The sequence below is a fragment of the Tyto alba genome, unplaced genomic scaffold, assembly GCF_018691265.1.
Source record: "Tyto alba isolate M040663 unplaced genomic scaffold, T.alba_DEE_v4.0 Super-Scaffold_14, whole genome shotgun sequence".
Lineage (NCBI taxonomy): Eukaryota > Metazoa > Chordata > Aves > Strigiformes > Tytonidae > Tyto > Tyto alba.
This window is the reverse complement of record NW_024881276.1, coordinates 26,768,734-26,789,598: the sequence shown is the minus strand read 5'-3', so window position 1 is coordinate 26,789,598 and position 20,865 is coordinate 26,768,734. Positions and strand designations below refer to the sequence as shown.

The window sequence follows — 20,865 nt, the reverse complement described above, 5'->3', positions numbered from 1 at the left end:
GGACCCCCTGGATGTGCCCCAGCTCACCCCCTCACCCTGTCAGGGGCTGCCGATGGACCCCGACACCCCCCGGCTGTGGGTGACAGCGCCTGTTGGTGAGGGCACAGCGGGTGCAGAGCCCACAGACGGTGCTTCTGCTCTTTGCCATGCTGCCTGCAGTTCTGTAACTGTCGTGGGGTGCTGATGCACTCACCCGCACGGTTGTAAACCAGGGGAAATAGATCCCGTGCCTCCCGCCATGCCCCGCGTCACGTCCCAGCAAGGTGGCACGGCCGTCCTCTGCCGAGACGTCAGACAACAGCGCCCATCCAGCTTTTCGGGTTGGGACAGCATGAAGTTTGCTCCCGTGTGTGTGTCATCGGCTGTGCCTTACTTCCTCCTGCAGGACCGGTTAAATATTAACACGACGACACACGTATTTGGGCGGGGGGAAGGGGAGAGGCAATCCTTACCTCACTGTACCATGGGGACAATGTCAGGGCAGGCGTGTGCCCCAGGGCCCGGCGGCTGAGAGGCGGCAGAGGCCGGCGCTCCTTCCCCGCGGTGCTGCGGAGCCTCGGGCAGGTTTCCTGAGGGAGGTTTCCCCGGGGCGAGAAGGTGAGGGCTGGCCTGGGGCTCCTCGCATTGAACGCTGTGCCAGCCTCGTCCTCCTCCTGCGTCCCGCAGGGCTCGTCGTCAAAGGGAAAGCGGTCGGAGACACCCTCTCAGCGCCTGGGGAAGCAATCCAGGTAACCCCTCCAGAGCCATTATTTGCTTCCCAGCAGAAGGAGCTGAAAGATAATTTAACCCTCTCCTCCGATCCTGCCACAGCAGGGAAGCCACCCCTGGGCTGGCAGCAGAGGGGTAAGCCGGGACATTTTGTGACGCCCATCTTCTGCTGTGCTTCCCGGTCTTTGGGGTGGGTGCCTCCCACATTGCGGGGTGCCCAAAGCATCCAAGCCCCCCACTCTGTGCTGGGCTGGACCTGGCTGCCGCTCCTTTAGGGCGATATTGTTGATATTATCCCCTTACCCCCGGTGCAGATGCAGGAGGGAGTAGGCTCAGAGCCATGCACAGCAGTGCTGGTGGTGCAAGTCACCTCGCGCACCTGCAGAGGAGGTATAAAACAGCTCAGGCCAAACCCCAGGTATTTAATTCATCATCAGCCAAAATATCCTGTTTCATCCGGGGATCGGGTAATATTTCCTGTCCCTTTGAAAGTCCATTTTGAAACGAAGCAAAACAAAACGCTATAGATCCCTTCATTTCCCTTCTCGCTTAACTTCACTCCAAGTTATTTACTGATTTTGGCCTGAATTTGGGCATAAGATTCTAGCAAGTTTATCCTTCTCCATAAAACTTTGCTCAGATCAGCTTGCATTGTTGCAGCTGGATTTGTAAGTGGAGGTATGAAGGCTGCTGCCTGGGCCAGTGGGGGCCTCTCTAGACCTGTAGATCCTGCCTAGGATTGAAGCTTCCTGGAAAGGGACACGGCACTGATTTTTTGATTTATTTCCTGGTGCTTTACTCAGGACATTTCACTTCATATGACAGATAACACTAACTCTTAAATAATACTGACTGGTTTGTGTACATGCTGAGAGCTATCACAGTGACAGAACAAGGAGAAATCCCTCCGAACCCTGCATGGTGACCCTTCTGCCCCAGCTGCCCACTGGGTATTCCTCTGCACATGAAATGTGGAAGTGAGAAAAAACCAAAACCTTTCAAAATGCACTGGGCAAACCTAAATCAGCCTATAAACTAGCCCCCCCTCCCAACACATAGATGGAGAAATCAGCCCACAGCTTCAGCTTAAAATGTTGATTAGTTGACAGGGCTGTCCCTTAAATTCACGAGGTAAAACGAAAGCTTGCAAAACGGGAAAACACGGAACAAGCTGCTAGCTGAGCTGGTCAGGTCACGACTGCTGCGGTGAACTCAGCAAGACCTCTGCTTAAAGCACTGAGCAGTGAACAGAGCTCTGGTATAGTTTGATGCTGAAGCTGAACATGTTTGGAAAGACAGCAAAAATGTTTTTTGTTGGTTGCTGTGATGAAGCGGACAGGGAAGTTCTGGCTGCAGGACAGTCATACACCATCACTCCGCTGAGAGGCACTGCCACCCACCCCTGTGCCATCCCACCACTGCTGCTTTCACAAAAGCCCTGCCGGGAATTAATGCAGGGTCTTCACAGATACTGCGAAATGAACTGCTTGCTTAAGGGCAGCAAAACAGCTGGGCCAGGTCTTTTGTGTTTTGTGCCTTGGTGTGATTTTGGTTTTAGCGAAAGGGTGGTTAAAAAAGTGTGGTTGTTACAGGAAACTAAGGGTGTCTGTGGTGATACTATTTATGCATTGCACAGAGCTGCCACAAAGAACACTCTTGAAATCAAAAACACTTTCCTGACAAGAAATTTGGGCTGGCCACAAAACCCCATTCTCTGGTCCATGTCCCTTTCATGAAGACAAGTTTCAATTTCCCAGCTGAGAAGTTTGTAAACCAAGCAGCACAGTCAAACTCTCTCCCACATTTCGAGGGGGAGGAGAATAATATCACACAAGTGAATCACAAACACTGGAAAAGCAGAAAATGCTGAAGTAAGGTGATGGTTCGCATCCAAGCTCTGTATCTTATCTCTGACCCCAGTGGAGAGCTAGTGGTGTTTTATTTTGGGGTGTAAAGAGACACTCTCAGGTTCGGAGATATAATTCTGGGGACCCTCTCTGCACTATCAGCCTTTCTGAGCGCCCAGTCTGGGGACCTGGGAGGAGATTTGGTGTTCCTCATCCTTGACCCGAGGCAGGTGGGGTGGAGAGCCCAGGGTGGTGGGAGCTGTTCCTCCCAGACAGGGTGGCCCCTGCGTGGTGAGGGCCTGACGGGACTGCCACAGCAATGATGGTACCAGGCTCTTCCTGGAAATGTATGAATAGGAATCCTAGTTTTGGAGTAAAGCACACAGAAATACCTTAAAACAAACTTTTTGGGTGTAGCGGTGCGTTGAGATATATTCCCACTTCCCCTCCTGAAGGCCTCCTGGCGCAGGAGGCATCAGTTCCCTGAGCGGGGTGGGTGACAACCCCTCTGATCGGAGGTATGTGCCCCTCCGACCCAGGGGAGTGGCTGGCACCCTGTGCAGTTGCCCTGCATGACAGTAAGTGATGGAGCACAGGGCTCACTAGTCTGACAGAGCGCTGCCAGCAACACTGACGGCGCACCCACAATACACACCCACTTGTGGGCAGTTTAGAGAATTATCTCTCCCAGCTGCTCATGATTAACTTTAATGATGTAGATGGAGCACCCCTGACACAGTCAATCCTGAAGCAGTAGTGTTGTAATAGCCAGGAGGGATGAAGGGCATGAGATGTGAGGTCCATAGTGGAGAGGTTTCTCTGCTGAACAAAGCTCCTCCACTACTTTTAAAACAGTTGTTTTGAAGAAAGATACTAATCTCCTTCCAAACCCTCCCTCATTTAATCTTCTCCCCTTGTTGGTAATACAGGTCACATAAAGTCACATTTTATCACGGGACGCAAAGCAGCAGCTCATTACCAAGTCTTGATAAGTTCTGCCCTTCAGCTTCTTCTCAAGTATGCAGTGACCGTTGGTGGCTTTCTGCCTTAGGGACCAGGAGAGAATGCTCCAATGGAGAGGTTCCAGAAACTCATTTTACTTCCTCTCATCTTAACTGCCTTGCTACCAGGTAGGACATATTCATAACTCATGAAATGAACCACCCTGGACAAAATGTGTGAACTAATTTTAAAGTAATGTAAATGGCAGTTACTGGTGGTATTGGATTGAATGGTCAGCCCCAGCAGGGGGTTATTTAAACTCTTTGAAATGGTTAAGTTTGCATTTCAAGCCTGAATGATCTGGTGGCTTAGAGTGGGCTTCAGTTTGAAGGAGTGAGCAGTGGATGAGGAGGGGAGGAGATGGGGAGGCTGCCCTCTTTTGCTTCCAGTGAGAAGGGATGTCACACTTCTTTGTTCCTCTCCTTGCATTCATCTTCCTCCTGTCTATTTGTGACTGCTTTTGAGGGGGCATCTGTAAGAACTCAGTATCAGCAGCTGATTTTGCTTCCAGAGCTATGTGCAAATTATAATTTTGCTAGTCTGCCTCCAATTTACATTTCACATGTCTGAGTTTCAAAGTGAATTCAGATAAAAGGTATCTTGGTGGCAGAGCTTTAAAGAAAATGTGAATATAAAGTGTTGAGTTGGATAACGGAGACAAAGCTAATATCTTTTTTTTATTATAGTCTATCTGGGATTTTAACAGACTCTGAAAGGAGGGAGGTGCAGTGGGATGAGGGGGAAGATATTGTCATGGCTTCATAATTGGTGAAAGGAAACACAATGCAGGAATAAGAGTTGTGTTTTTTGAGCAGAGTGGTGTTCCCAGTGGAGTTGCACAGGGATGTATGGTATTCAACAAGCTCTTAAACAACCTAGTGAAGAGGACTGAGCTGTGAGGTGGCAGACTTTGCAGGTGGTGCAGAATTACTTAGGGCAGCCAAATCCAAAAAGAAACTAGGAAGATTTGCCAGAAAATGTCATGATGCCAAGTAAGTAATAAAGGAGTGGAAAGCATTCCATGCAAAGCATCACTTCACTGAAGATGTCTAGTGGAGAAAAGAGTAGATAACTTGGAAAGAGAGTGAATTGCTGAAAAAGAGAAAACTCAACTGCTTAGTGTCTTCAGTAAGGGAAATACAGTGGAACCTGGCTTTATATAAATTCGCAGAAAGCTTATATCTTGAATACTGGAAGTTTTGTTAGCCCTTCCATTTCAAAAAGGACATTAAATCTGAGAAAGGCATAAAGTGTGACAGAGTTGATCAAAGGTATGAGGAGGCCTTCATTAGACTGGGATGTTTTTCTGCTTGTGAAAAAGAAGAAATAGTAAAAAATTATTAAAATAGTTATATTATTATTATTATTATTATTATTATTATTATTATTATTATTATTATTATTATTATTATTATTATTATTATTATTGTTATTATTATTATATTAAAATATGGATGTGAATGGTGAACTGGTTATTCAAAATTCCTCATAACAAGAGGAAGTAGTGACAATAAATAAAACTATCAGAAAGACGATTTAAGTCAGAAGATTTAAGAAGATTTAAGAATGTATTTTTCTTCTTTTCTTCACAATATATAATTAAATAGTAAAGCTCATGGTCACTGGATATGGGGGATACCAAATTACAAATAGGCTGAAAAAAGCTAGAAACAAATATCACGGAGGGTAGATTCATAGGTGCAGATGCAATCATTGGCTCAGGAAGTCCCTATATCTCTTATTTTTGGACAGTGAGAGGTTATAACAAGGAAGCCTCGATTTCTGCCTGTTCTGTTTCTTGCACTGTCTTCCCAGGCATCCAGAGCAGAGCACAACACATTTCAGAGGATTTCTATTACCCTTCCCTAATGGTTTTAGTCAAGCATGTCTGCAAGGGGTGTTTTATTGCCCCACCTGTAAGCCATACTGGGGTAGCAGGCATTGCCCTCTCTCTGCGATGCAGCCACAGGTGCACACCCCAAAGCAGAGAGAAAAAGTGTATTGCGGAGGGACGAGTGTTGCTCTTGAAAGAAGTTTTGCTGCTCTCAGGGTGTTGTGAGTCTCAAGGCTGGGTGGCATGGGGAGGCTGGTTTGAGCCCCTTGGCAGTGATAGCATTGCAGACCCCAGGGCCAACACACAGGGCAGGGTCCCAGCCTGCTGCCAGGATATTAGTGGTGGTGCTGCTGTGGCCCCAGACTGGGGACCCTCACCACTGGAGACAACAGACAGGGCAGGAGGACAAGAGTAGTCCAGCAGCAGAGCCAGGAGAGGCTGGAAAGGACAGCTGTCAAACAGCGAGCAACAGAAGAGATGGGAAGACATACTGTGGGCGATGGAGATGTTTGTGTGCAGGTGGGTGGAAATACGTGTTGCTGAATACCAGCAGACTGGTGTTTCTTGACAGAAACATCCTCTAAGCATTTAAAAAGTCTTGTTAACATAAGCAAACAAGCTAGTCCTTTCCTGCAGGCTTTGACAAGCTCTAACCTATTTTGGTTTTCAAAAAGCTCAGCTGCAGGGCTGTTGGTTTTTGAAATAAACTTGAGATGTGCTGAAGAAAAATCTTACCACATCTAAAACAATTTATTGCAGAGCTGTTGCTGGAGCAGTGGGCCAGCAATGAGGCAGGGAAAGCAGAAGACAAGGTGGAGTGGGCAAGAGAATAGAGAAAGAGTGAAAAGGAAAAGGAATTTAAAACAGACCAGAAGGAAAAAATGTAGAAATTCAAACAGAAATAGCAGAGAAGGAAGAGACAAGACAGAGACCAGATGCAGAAATGGAAGGATAGAAGGCAGTGTTGATGGAAGGGCGATACAGGTATAGAGGGGATTATGTTGAAAACAATAATAAGGCTGAAAAAAATGGAATCATTATGGCAAAAGGATAAGCCCACCCTGTCCTTCACTGTGCTGCATCCAAAAAGGTCCCTTATAAAAAGGGAAAGACAAAGTCAGCAGAGGAGAGGAGGGAAGGAAAAGAAGATAGCTATGTTCCAGTGCCCTTGTTGTTGAAACCTTCAGCATGAAAAAGTGGTCCTTTAGAGTTAGTTCAAGCGTGGAAGAAAAAACATTGGTGACGAAGGGCATGGGCGGTTCTTTGGCAAATGAGGTTCCCTCAGTACAGGCGTCATCCAGGGAATGAGATGCACTTTTGTTCCTTCAAAACCCACAGTGATGTGACAGTGAATTTATATGACAGAGGAGGGAATAAGCAGCTCATAAAGCAGTTGGTGTATACTCTGCATGCTGTTGGGAAAGACTGAGCAGCTGAAATACCATAAATACTTATCAGTTTAAGCAAACTTTTACTGCTGGTGACTGCTTTGTAAACATTTAGTGATGTGCCTCAAAGAAAGTGCCCTAACTCAGCTTTGTTCTTCAAAAGTCAAGGGGTGGTGCAATATCGTGAAGACAGCCTAACATTTTCCTGTTGCAAAGCTGGTATTTGCTTGGGTGGGCTTTCTTACTGGTTGTGTGTGGGAAAACAGATGTTAAACCAGCTGTTAAGAGCTGAACACGTAATTCCTGTAAAGTGTAATGACAATCTAGCCTGAGGCTTTAATTTGTCTAAAAGCAACCATCTGCAAGATATCTTTTAAGCAGTATGTAAATGAAACCAGCACTAAAATTTTCTCCTTAGTGCAAGAAGCAAGGTACAACAAAAGGACTTATAGCACTGGCTTAAGCCACCGGTAACTGGGTTTAGAACCCATTTCTGTCATGAATGTCCTCTTTGACCTTACACAAGTTACTTTATCAGTGTTTATACATGGGTTGGACAATAGAATGCACTGTTGGTTCAGGACTTGGCATGTTACTGCAGGATAAAAAATAAACCCAAAAAGATAAAGAGGCAAAGTTAAAGCCACCAAAAATGCTTTGGCAGCAGGTGGAGAAGGCTCATGAAGCTCTTTTTTTGGTTGTACTGGGACTTTACTCGTATCTAAATGGAGGCATGGCTGAGCTATGTCCCACTCCTCAGTCCTCCCACCACCCATAGGATCCCCATACAGGGCTTATCGACCTGTTCTCTAGCTCACAGAAATCAGTGAAAGACCATCTATTGATCCAGTAGATATGGTTGGTGGAAGAAGATGTAGAACCTGCCATACCTATGGACTGATAAAAAAATGGATTATTATATTTGTTAAATGAAGGAATAACGCATACCTACCTGCCTATACTGTCCTGACTGTGAAGAAAACAAAAGCAAGATTATCTATGTATTTTTAGAGATGATGATCACTGATTATTCATGTTTAGGGATAAATTTCAAGACTATAATGGTACTCACAGACGTGATCTCATAGCAAATGATTAATTAACAGCTAGCAGTGTACTGCAAGTGGCATCATTTATTCAGAGCCACGGCAAACCACGACTCCTTAAAAAAGTAAAGTGTTTGCAGAGGCATGGAAATAAATTACAGATGCACAGATATCAGTTTGCATTAAGAAAAGCAGTGTGTACAAGTACTGCAGCTCCTGTTTCATGAACAACTAAATGCATTTTGGTGTTAACTTTAAGGAAGTTTGTTCATGGCTTTGGCTATCATCATGGTAGCTGTTTATGTCCACTTCAACTAGTCAGGAAGGCTTCAAACAAAGTGTAAAAATCAAAAAAAATCATCACATGAACATAGACATCATAGATGTACGAGGAGTAGCACTGTAAAGGCTCTCTACAGTGTAAGTCAAGAAAAAATAGATAATTCAAAGACACATTTGAGCTTAGGATAGTGTCTCAACCCTGGTAATATAAGTTATGAATAGAACTCATGACAATTGGATGTTGAAAATCAGGGAAGAGGGCCATATTATGTGACAAATGTTCTCACTGGAATGCACTTCATCAGTGCACATTAATTAGAAAACCTGTGGCTCTGTAAATGTTGTCATCCACAGACATGTGGCCAATCCCTAACATTCAGAAAGTGGCAAATAGAAAAGAGAGGAAATGGCTTTAGGCATTTTGTTGGGTTAACTGTAAAGCAACATATTAAGGTATGGACATAGATTTGATTGCTGAGTTTATCTTCAAGCTGTTCCGTGTTTTAAAGCATTTCAGTTCACCTTTACAAGTCTGAAGAGAGCTTTGAATAAATGTTACTGGAAAAAAATGAGCCATTTAAGTTAAACAGAAATATGTTGTATTGTTTCTTATCTCTCTTTATTCACTATCAGTGGAAGTGAAGTTTGCTTTTCATTTAATGTTTTATTGCTCACACGCAGGTATACTTTGGAGAATGAGGTGCATGGCAGAAGTAACATAACCCATTAAGGTGGAAAATTTTTGTAAGGGTTTTTGTAAACATGAGAGAACTCAGAGTCAATTATACATAGAACCAGGGAGAGCTAGGTTAGTATAATCCCTCAAAACAAAGAATGAAAAGGCTCTTTTCTGTAAATACATGAGGCTGGTGGGAGGAAAGAGAGGAGCTATTTATATTAAAGAACAATTCTTGGCACAAACATGGTTAGATACACACTGTCTAGGATTAAATGTGAGCTGGGAATTAGAAAATGATATTAACATTGGAACACTGCGATTACAGACCCTATGCCCTGGGTGCATTTACTGGGGCTCTGGTTGCAAGGTTGTAACTGAGATTGGGTTCTGGTTCCATTTATGCAACTATCAAACACCTCTTTTGTGTGAAACAATACAGCATATTCTCTCTTACTCACATCAGCTATTGACTGAATGAAAAATTAATATTTCAATAATTTTTATTTATTAATGAATAAACTACCTAAAATGTACAAAGCCTGGATTGACTGAAACCTTTAAAAATCACATCATTGTCCTGAATACCCTTAGCAATTGAGTAATGACCATTTCAGGTTTTCTTTCTCCTGGAAAATAATTGAACACTTATTCTCAGGCCAAATTTGCAGACATGGAGTTTTAATTAGGCTGCTATGGACTGTAGTATCTAATTGCTGTAATTATGCAGACTACAGCCTCAATCGTTAGAGGTATCACTGGCAGTGCTGGTGATTCCTCAGCATGAAAATTTCCCAATAAGTGACAAAAAACTCACTGTTGAGGTAGATCTCACTGGTAGGAGGACTGCTTAGTCTGCAGGGAGCTTGTGAAACCTCCCTCCTTGGAGATACTCAAAATCTGACTTGACAAGGCCCCTGTGCAAGTGACCTAACGGTGAAATTAGCTCTGCTTGGAGGAGAGGGTTGGGCTAGGGATTTCTTGAGGTCCCTTGCCACCGAAACCTTTCAATGCCTCCATCAAAGAGCAGCTCTGTCACACTGAGGTGCAGGTAAGCACTAGGGCAAAAGGGAGCAGACCTGAGCTTAGAGAGGCAGGTGAAGAGCTGTTGGCAGCTGTGGGGGGTGAGGAAGAGCTGTGCCCGGTGGGATGCATGCAGGGCATGGGCAAGTCCCCTGAGATAAACCTCGGTGGCAGCAGGGCCTGCAATGGCAGTCCTCTCCCTCCTTTTCCACTCCGCCTGCAGCCAGCAGGGCTGTGGGTGGCAGTGACTTAGTAAAGTGACTGGCTTATGAAAACATATCATTTTGGGCTCCTCAATACAGGAAAGTCATTGGTGAGCTGCCCTCTGAAGTCCTCTTCTCTATAACACCAACCAAATAATCTGGGATGTTCTTACAGTGTGAAGGTTTGTCATTCATAAAGACTGGGCTATACAGTGGCCTCTCTCTGAGTAATGCTTTGAGATTTGCCTGCCTTCAAAATGGCACAGTTTCCCCTGGCTACTTCAAGGACTGAGGTCACAGCTGCTGCTTTGAAAAAGAGGGTGTCTGCCTTCATGCCTCCTTCACTTTCTGCTTGGTCAAAGCTAGTGCTTCTGCCTTCCCACGTGCAGGGGATCCACCATCTGCCTGGGCAACAGCTGCACCTTCATTCCTCTGAGGGCAATGAAAGGCCCTGGGCCTGTTGAGGAGGAAAGGAAAACAAAATGCCTTCATTAGAAAGGAGCTTTCAGTTCTGGAAAATAATAGACAGAATTCATACTATATTTTAAAGAAGAAAACCTCATGAATTACAGCAGCTCTGGTTAACTGAAAGCCTGAGAAGGTGTGTAAGTATGTATGTGATACATACATGAGAAATAAGGGAAGAGGCAGATGAATAGAGGAAAGAACACAGAAGGATATATACTGGGGCTGCAAAAAATCAGTGGCAATCTGAGGTATGGAAAAGGGACCAGTTACATACTCCTTTATTTAAAGTCTAGAGAACTCATGTATTTTGCTATTTAAAAGTGGATTTTTTTTCTTTTAGCAAAATGGTAAGTCAGCTTTTTAGTGAATCACTGAAGAAAGATAGGTGCTTTTGGAGTGGGAGGAGGAGAGACAAGAAATCAAATGTATCTTTAAAGAAAAGCATTTAATCTAAACTGGAAATGAAAGATTAGATTATACACCTCCATCTTTGAACTGGTTAAGATCTTTTAAACTATATAAACATGTACTTCTTGGGTTTGTAATGACTGGCTTGTAGCAACGTAGCATTTGACCAGTGCTTACTGCTGTGGGATTAACATTATACAGTTGCAATTTCAATTCACCATACCTATCTTTAGCTACTTACTGACAGGTGTTATAGAAAATGAGACAAGAATCTTTTCCTGAAAGTATCAGGTACTGATGACTGTCAAAGATGAAATGCCAGCTCAGCTGAATCAACAGCCTTTCCTGATACACGACTAAGTGCTTAATACCCCAGTGCTCCTAGTGAACAATACTATTTGAACCAGGGTGCCTGGAATTTTAGCCTTAAATTGCTGGCAGTAAAAATTAAGTCAAAGGCTTTTGGTGGTGGCAGTGTGTATGTATTTACAGGCTGTTTTTTTTCCTTTCTTCCTTCCTTCCTTTCAGGTCTTGGCTTTTGTTACTCAATTCTAAATGGCCCTACTAACGCAACGGTGCTTGCTGGTTCAGAAGTCCGGTTTAATTGCACTGTGTCGTTAGGATGGATAATTCTCATTTGGCTGTCCAATGGAAATCCTGTCCTCACTGTCATCAGTTCTCAAGGACCAGTTGAAACATCAGACCGCTTCACCTCCCAAAATTATACCAGTAGCACTGGGTTTACCTCGGAGCTGATCATCCACAACACCCAGCTGAGCGACTCTGGAAAAATTGAATGCAGCACCCAGCAACCTAGTGAGACCAGCTTTGCATTTCTTTCTGTTCAAGGTGCGTATAGCCATCAATAGAAAGCTATTTTATTATACTGCACTTAAAGGAATCCTCTGATAAATTGCTCAAATTATCCCTGTGAAGGAGTACATGCTCTCATTTACCATCCTTTGCCTCCTGTCCTCCTTGTCTTAATTTTACTGCCAAAGCAGGTCTCAAAGTCACATTCAGAGTACCATTAGCAAACGTTATAACCGCCCTTGTTTTTTCCTGTTACATCTCTTATTCTTTATTGGATTGCATTACAGTGCCTGAAGGCTGTAACAGGCACACCAGCAGTCAGTCAAAAATTATCTTTTGTCTAGAAACAGTATGGATTACCCCTACACACATCTTTGTACTTGAACCTTCTGCTGTCTTCAGGGCAGATTTCCCTCCTGCTTTCTGACTCGGGAATCAGCCTGTATCCAGCTTATTTCAGTTTGATTTAATGGCGTGTAGAAGTAAAGCCCTTGAGACACAAGGTGATACTCTTCATGTGATTGCTGCTGCAAGCTACCATTTCCAAGGAACAAGTTCCTACATGTCAAGCCCCTGTATATGAGACCTCTTCCTCCTCTCTGAAGCATCAGTAGTGACAGAGTGCAGCCAGTAAAGCAAGATCTAACCACTAGACAATATCCATTTGTCAAAGAAGTGCTTCATGAAATGAGAACATCTCGTCATCTAGCCGTAAACCTTTCCCAATAAAACCCGATCATACTTAAAACTTAGAGAGAAACAATATTATTTCATTATATTGCCCTTCAGCTGGAAATATATCAGGATGGCTAAAAAGTATAATTTCCTGGTTTTTATTGGAAAGGTACTGAAAGCTGAGACTTGTGCTTTAGACATTCTGGACAGTGTGTCCATGAAGTTGCAACATCTGCATGTTTATATCATGCACATGATTGTTAATGATTGTTTTTACTTAGTATCTCAAGGCATAGCTATTTCTGGGTAGCAAGATAAGAATTAAAACTATCAGCAGGAAAGCAATGCAGCCAAATATTCTGAAGGAACAAAACATCTTTTCCCTCCTACAGTTAATGGATCTTTATTCATCAAAAATAGCACCTTAACAGTAAAAGAGAACAAAACAGTTGAAATTGTTTGTGAAGCCTTAGGATGGGCTCCAGCTCCAGGCATTACATGGATGACAAATGACTCCCTCATTGATAAGTCGAGGTATGTTACCCAGCAAAGTCAAGGATCTAATGGCCTCCACAATGCCCTGAGCATCCTAACTCTGACTCCGACGGACACTGAGATTTTGACTTGTTTAGCTGACATAGAAGCACTCCCTAAACCCCAGAACGCAACTGTAACTGTTATTTTTGTCAGCTCTAATATAGGTAAGTGAATGTTTGTTGTACTTTGCCTGTACTGTAGTGCTTGTACCATACTGCTTATACTCAGAAGTGTGCTTTTTGTTTTGTTTTGGTTTATTTTGAAAAGTCTTTTGTTTGCAAATGAAATAATATGAGATGTGCAAAGGTGATAGAATTAAGACTGAGTAATCACAACCTGATACGTAGGTAAGAGTTAAATTCACATCTGTGAGAGGACTGGTACAAGTCTAATGAACCACAAAGTCCAATTTAGGACTGAGCAAGACAAACAAAGCAGTACATCTGTCACTGACTCCTGCTATGGATCCACTATTAACAAAACCGGCCCTTGCTCCTTGACCAAGTAAACATCTAATGAATTTAGATCTCAAATATCCTTGATTAAGCCATGCTTGCCATATTAACATAATTTGTTAGACCTCATTTACTCAAAGCCAAACAACCCTCAGGTGAAATTGTTCTCTGTAATATTCAACACCTGTTTTATCACTGACTTGGAAAAAAACCCCTAGATTTTACTCCCAGTTTCTGCACACAACCCAGAATCAATTCTGGACTAGCATTTCAGGTGCATATAGAAAGTTCTCCAAATGAGGAATGATCAGATGTGATAGAGCTGTTGTAGTGTGGTGGTAGTGGCCCCAGGGCTGCAGTGAGGCTGGCACCTAATTGCAGATGGCAGCATTTACATGTAGGAATTTCTACACTGTATGCCTATCACCAATCTGCTATAAGACCATCTTTGTACGTGGTGTATTCACCCATCACAGAACAAAAATCGGGTCATCAAGAGAAGCTGCATGTTCATGGACCTTACCTCAAAGTATTCTTGGATCAAATTGCTACTGGGCCTGCTTTCTCTTTCTGGCATGGTCTCTGTCACATCATAGAGGAAGGTCAAAAATGTCCTGCAGCAACATATGTAATTCTTTGGATGGTGCATTTGGTTGCTTTTTATTGCATTTATTTAATGAAATTCCAGGTCACTTTAATCCAAGCATGGAAGTTGGGCAATTCTCTCAAGAACAGTTAGCAAGACTTTTGATAACCTTAAATATTTTCACGAAGGTTGTCAGCACTTTGTGTAATGCTGCTGATCTTTGGTTTCACTCACATTCTGTGAAAATAAAATTTCATAATTTAACACATTCACAGTACTAGGAGGTTCATCCTATGAAAAAGGTGATTTTATCTGCTCTGTGATGTCTGTGTGGAACAAAGCAAGTGGGACTACCACTATAGGTCTGCCTCACAGTCTAACAAAAGCCCATGGAAAATGTATTTCTTTTCCAAACCGTAACACAGTAAGAGCAAGTAAGAGGAAGTATCTCCCTGCAGGTTAGCAGCGTTTAATGCAGATGAGGGAGACAATACCAAACTGTCCTTAGAAGCATTTCTCTGTTGGGACTAGCCAAGTGTCTCAACTGTCAGGTAAAGGAGTCTCAAGGCAAACTAAACTTGAAGCATGAGTTGCATGGCAGGGAGCTGAAGTTACTGGGTATAAGTAGACTGTCTCCTATGGTGACACAGTCCACCCTACAGTGACTTTTATTATAAGGCTTTTTTTAGCCTTATCCTGTGGTACAGGAAATGCATAGATTATATGGATTTTTTTTTTGCAATGGGTCTTTGCATCTCCAGTTGTCTTCTGTACAGAGTAGGCCCTCAAATCTACGTTTCTTTCTACAATGTGGTGAGCATCGTGAACTTCAATAATCATGCTGACAGCTTCTCTTGATGAACTGATTCTTCTTCTGTAATGGGTGAACATGGCACATACAAAGACATTCTTACAGTGGATTGATGAGGGGTTTGGTTTAGAAGTTTCGACATATAAACAACTGAGAGGTTGAGTAACTGTGCCTTTTATTTTAATTATGAGTCATTATTAGCAGGCCTTTTTCAGAAGTACATGCTTTGTAATGCAGTTGAAAAAGGTCATTTCACCATTCTTAACTGACTTTTTTGTAGTCACATTGATCCTAATTACTGACTAAGCAAAACAGAACTATTCCAAGGAAATTAATAAATTCCCTTGCCTACTCATTTGTGAAGTACTGAGGTATGCACCCTCAGTTTCCATAGCTACTCATTGTAAATCAGAAGAGGAGAAAAACAGATGTCATGAAGAACTATTAGTGTATAATTAGTGATTGTATAGGACCATCATTCATTTCTCTTTGGAGAAATCGTTGTGCAGCAGCAGCCACTCAAAATTTGTCAGCATATGAGAATATGAGGTCTTTAAATTATTAGAATGAAGTAAAGGCATGACATTGTGACAGAGGAAGATATATAATGTATATATCACACTTGAAACCTCAGAGCTTGTCTGACTTTTAATATATACACTCAACCTTAGCTAGCTGTTGTCAGGAAAGAATAGGTCTAGCTCCAAACACCTAAGGAGCCCTTCCCAAATCTATGGTAATATCAATTTCAGCCTACACTTAAAAGCTTGAAAAATCGAATTCCTTCATGTTCCTCACAAGCAATATCTGTCCATTCACAAGAACTGCAACCAAAAATCTGATCCCTCTTCAGCCAGCCATCTCCTGGTCAACGAACGTCCTACCTTTGTGCACCTCTAGATTGGTCTTGACCCCAGACCTTTCCATACAAGGTGATGCATTTTTATGTCAGTCACTCCTCCTCCTTACTTCACTCACGGTGGTGTTTGGCTGAGGCCCAAATTTGGAAACTCTTATAGAATTACCCCAGGAGATGCACTCACAGTGCTGTTATTGGGAAATGGGGTCCATGGCAGAGTCCTTTAGCTGGGTCCAAGCTCTCTTTGGCTTCAGTGTTGACTTCATGTGGACCTTCACCTGCAGAAGATGAAGATAGGGAATCTGCCATGAGCCTGATCTTCCTTTGCTTTTTAAGTTAGCTAGAAAGCTCCAAAGTATCCAAGAAGCAATGTGCCGCTTTTTCCAATCTCTCATTTCTCCCTGATCAACAGTATGTGTCAGGGAAAATTTCAATTTTCTGCAGATACTTAGCCCAAGTAAATTTTTGGTCAGCTTTGTGAGGAGCCAGAGGTCCAGATAGCAGCAGAGGAGGGGCCCTATAGAATGAGGAATTGGCTTTGTCCATGCTAAGCACCTCATGTAACTTGGTGTGGATTTACTAATGGAGCTAAAAGGACTTTAATGCCCTCATGCCTTACTACCCCTCTCTTGCACCCCTACTTGTGTGTTGAGCTGGCACCTCCTGCATTCATATCTTCTGGTCCCAGCTTCAGCTTTTTTCTGTAACCTCCAAAACTGGGGAGAAATTACAGCGTTGAAGTGCTGGGAGTGTTTGTGTTGTATCTTGTCCTTCTCACTTCAGCACTGTAGATACTCTTTTGGCAGGTAGCCTCAACCTGACAGGGAGTGAGATACCTTGGTGCAGCAGCCAGCCTGGAGGTATGGGCCTGTGCAGCTGTGTTTAGCTCCTCCCTTCACAATAAGGTTAAGCTTTTCCCTATAGCTAAATAACTGTCTTTCATATTTTAGGCATTTTGAAATCCCCATGGCACACTTTATGGAACAAAATATGATAGAATATACTTCTAGATAACGTAGTACTTCTAGATTAAAATATTATGAACAAGTTTAACATCAATTGTAATCACAACTGCTTACAGCCTACAGAATTAACTACTAGTTTGCAGGTTACTGAGTGCTTGTTCTCTCTAATAGCAAGAAGCAATACAAAACAAGCTGATTGAGCAGTAAGATTAGAGAAGACTAGAATAAATTGCTTAATCATAATGGCCTGAGCTTTGGAGAAGGCAGACTCCTAACAGAGGTTCAAACTTTGCGGGAGGCTCTGGTCCTGTAACTTTGCAGTCCAAAACTTCCAAACCCCAAACATATGCCCAGGCAAATTTGTGGACAGAAGGGATTCGCATTATTCCCTGCCACAGGTAAACCAGCAGACACTCTGGTTCACACATCAGGGGCATAGCCCTGACGCTGCGCAGCTGCCGGTCACTGACGTTGCTGCTGTACCTTTTCCAGAGGTGGTCAGCTAAATGTGGACGTGCAGTTGTTAATTGGGATCTCTGATGAGGAAATGGCAATCATAAACTCAGCATGACAAAATGGCTTTTGTCAAGTCCAGATGTGTCTCACGCCTGTAATTTGGATTGCAAGCTTGTTTCTAAACAACTGGCAAAATTATTTTGGGGCTGCTTTTCAAAGGGCAGTCAAATTAGAAGTGCTTCTGAAATATTTGGTCAAAAGCAAAGGGCAGGATGATGTGACAATCAGAACCGACATCTTCCTTGTGCATCCAGCCACATGAGAAATACAAGGTATTTTTTAAATTCTCTGCATGTGGGAGCTCTGTACGAAAACCATTTGGTCATAGCAACCAATTTCAGCAAGATATGAATTATCCTTAAATCACCTCATTTAACTCTGTAGATTACAGCGAAGAAAAATTATTAAGTTAATGCTGCGAGAATGCTGGTAGAGAAGATGAATTAGTAGCTACGTATTCCCAAATGGTGCTACGCTCTACAGGTTCTGCTCTTTGTGGCTCTTTAAGTGGATAACAAATGCTCTGATGAGTATGTCCCCAAATCAAACACCTGCTGAAATCAGTGGGAGAAATTCCGAGATGGAATTCATCAGAAAATCATATCTACAGGCTAGAGATCTCCACCTGTACTAGTCACCTAAGACTATTGCTGTGGTCTGTGGGGAGAAATGGACAATTCTTCAGAGCTGTTCATCTTATCCAAAGGGACACATGCACACCTAGCCAAATGAATTGTAACCCAAAATACCTATTTTCTCTCCACTGACAAGAGCAGCTAGGCAAGACGCTTAATATATCTGGCATAGATATCTAAATTGAATCTTAACCATTCTTCCCAACCCCAAATGTCTCCAAAGGATGCTGGGAGGCCCATCATACCTACAAAATAAAGTTTAGGTTGGAAGATTGCAACTCTGTGGTTTTCAGAAGAGAAGTAACAGTGGTAAAAGTTACAATTGCAATAAAGAAGTTGCATTTGGAAACATTTTAAATTCTTGGGCGGTATCTATAAATACAGAGTCCACCACTTGGAAAACACAGACTCCTTTTTAAATAATCAACAAGCAGTTAATAGCTTTTCACAGAAAATGTAAATCTTCTGAAAATTATGTTTTGAAACTCTGATAGTACAATGCTTCTCCATTTAATTTAACAGAAAATGATTACAGTGAAGACAACAGAAGCACGTGGGTTATTGTACTTGCAGTTGTGCTTTCATTTGTTGGTCTTATTCTTCTGATCATTATTGTTGCGGTTGTTGTACGTTGCTGCTGCCTAAAGAAGAAAGGTAAGTGGACCTCCACGATTGGTCTCTACCTTGAAAAGTATCTTCAGTTAGGTATAAATCTCCTACTTGTGTCAGCTCTGGTGCTGTGCAAAGACCTGCAAGCAGAAGTGTGAGCAGAGAGATCTGGCTCTTAACCATGACCTGGTTAAGATGCTCCGTACTTTCACCTTGCTGTTTCTCTTATAAATTGGTTCTGAAGTAATCAGTGTCAGCCATTCGCATCAACTGCAAGGGGGCTGTGTTTTTCAGTACATTAACTTTCACTGGCTTTTAGTTCCTATGCTGAAGTTCTTTGTTGAAGCATACCTTCAGTGCTGCCTGCCTCATTTCCAACTGCTGTGTAAGCTGTCCTGCAGGGATGTTGCACAGTTTTGTAAACAGGGAGGAGAGCTGCTCCTGTGGTAGCTGGAACACAGTTCATGCTGTAAGAGGAGCTCTAGGGTAGGTCACATTTTAGTTTTCTGCACTTTAAACACATTACATTTTTTTTTTTTCCTTCTTTCTCAGGATCTACATATCAAAATGAAATAAGGTGAGCTGACTGAGGTGGGAGACTGTTTCCTTGTAACCGAACCCCTTCAGGCTGCGGCAGGATGGTGAGAGGGACGTGCCCCTTCCCGTGTCCCACCGCCGCAGGACACTCGGGTGCTGCCCTGCTGCGCGACCTTACCCATTTCGGTGGGCACAGCGGGGGAAGGAGAGGGGGGAGCAGTAAGCAGGGAAGGGGACTGACCTTAGCGGCGAAAAGCGAGCCCCCCCCAGCTCGCAGCAGGTTGCGAACGCCGCTCCCACAATAAACCGGGAGAAAAGAACCAAACCCCCGCAACCGCTTACCTCTCTGACTCGGCAAGCACCCAAATCACAGACTGAAAAGCCCCTCCTGCCGAAGCTGCTGGGCAAAGCAAATCCTTCAAAGCTGGCTATACCCCGCCAGGTGCCCGGGGAGGGGGTGTGGGGGGGTCTGGGGAGGGGGTGGGCTCCGCCTGCACCGTGCGGGGCGATCGCCCGCGTCGCCACAGGAGGTCACTGCGAGCCCGGCAGCTCCGCCGGGGCTGCCGCCGCGGAAAGAGGCGGGGGGAAAGGGGGACCCCGAACCTGCCGGCGGGAAGCCGTGCCGCAAGCTAATTGGGATAGATTGGCAAGCACATTAGACCGCCTCCCCGTCTCCTTTAAGGTTCATTAGCGTCAGGCTGATAAAAACTAACTAAATAAATAAAGCTGCCCCGATGAAGAGTGTCAACACTTAATCAAGTGATTATCAGGCGCTCTTGAGTACAAAGCTGTCGCTACATTATTCCACAGAGTTGGAAAAGCTTAGAAATCATGAGCTGATGGTTATCGGCACTAAGACCCTATTTATCGGCATCAGAGTGGCTCTGACAGCAACATCAGTGGGGTTATCCGGAGTTATTTTTTCTAAGCGTCAAAGGAGCATTGTAAATTCATACTCTGCCTGTGCTTGCGGGGCTTTCAACTCCCCATCTCTTAATGAGTTTACAAAATGTTACACCACATTGCCTCGCACTTCAGTAACACCTAGCTTCATTAATTACCTCTTGTGGGGAAATTTTTGAAGGTCTGTTTACAAATTTCCACTTATAGACCACTTTATTGATGCAAAGCAAAATAAGGAAATTAGGCAAACAACGCTTTCTCCTGAGAAAATGATGCTAATAATGCCATGCCACACCAGTAAACTTCCACGTGATTTCTTAGTTTGTGATGCTAAATTGATCATTTTACTGAGTGCAGCTATATAAACAGGGCAGGACTAAATTAGCAGGGAATGGGAGGCCAAAAGCAGGTACAACTTGCATATCGGTTTTACTATGAATAAAGTTCTACAAGGCCTTTTTGCTTGGATTCTGACTTGGTTCTGCCAAAAGACTTCTGCAAGGGTCAACCCTGCTAAGGCAAAGTCAGCTGAGCATGCAGGGAAGCATCTGCCCAGCAGTGGGGACTGGTACGGCCAGGTCTGTGCCCGTCCCTGCACCCTGCCTCGCTGATGCGGGTCTGCACACGTGCTTTCTTTCAGACAACCTGAACAGGTCCAGAATAGGGCATAGTATTACTTTCCTGCTATGTCTTTGAAACTGGTCTGAGCAAGTACAATTCTGTCTTCATGACAGAATGTGTGTTTTTAGATCTCAGTACAGCAAAGTTCCTATTTTCCCATTAACTTCAAACATGAGTTGTACTGACTTCATAAACGTTGCTTACACCTTGAAAGTTAAGCAAACGCTTAAGCAAATACTTAACCACTGGGAAGAGTCCAGGCTCTACAGCTCAGCTTGAACTTAAAAACTCAGTGTTGACAGTTCTTCAGAGTTTTAGCTTCTGCAAACAATGACACTGAAATCACAGGAATTCTTTACAATCACTTACAGATTTTGTCAGTTCAGTGTTCTTTTTTTCTTGGGGGGAATCTACCTGCAGTAAAAAAGAATGATGATTGTCCAGATTTTGGAAGCTGT

At 43.4% G+C, this 20,865-nt stretch overlaps 1 protein-coding gene and 1 long non-coding RNA gene across 3 annotated transcripts in view; one reads left to right on the top strand and one right to left on the bottom strand.

The window, feature by feature from the left end:
• The first annotated feature begins 470 nt into the window (after positions 1-470).
• The window catches only part of IGSF5 (immunoglobulin superfamily member 5), a 33,522-nt gene continuing 13,127 nt past the window's right edge, over positions 471-20,865 (top strand). For both annotated transcript variants that reach the window (XM_033011308.2, XM_033011307.2), the window contains exons 1-6: positions 471-728; positions 3,485-3,685; positions 11,414-11,734; positions 12,766-13,074; positions 18,260-18,391; positions 18,899-18,923. In XM_033011308.2, coding sequence (XP_032867199.1) covers positions 3,628-3,685; positions 11,414-11,734; positions 12,766-13,074; positions 18,260-18,391; positions 18,899-18,923 — 845 coding nt within the window. In that variant the 5' untranslated portion in view covers positions 471-728; positions 3,485-3,627. The remainder of the gene's footprint in view (positions 729-3,484; positions 3,686-11,413; positions 11,735-12,765; positions 13,075-18,259; positions 18,392-18,898; positions 18,924-20,865) is intronic.
• Positions 8,728-19,328, bottom strand: LOC116965886. Its single transcript, XR_004409761.2, has 3 exons — positions 19,226-19,328; positions 15,788-15,899; positions 8,728-10,466 (listed from the first exon to the last, which is right to left on the bottom strand). It is a non-coding gene; the product is annotated as an uncharacterized LOC116965886 (long non-coding RNA).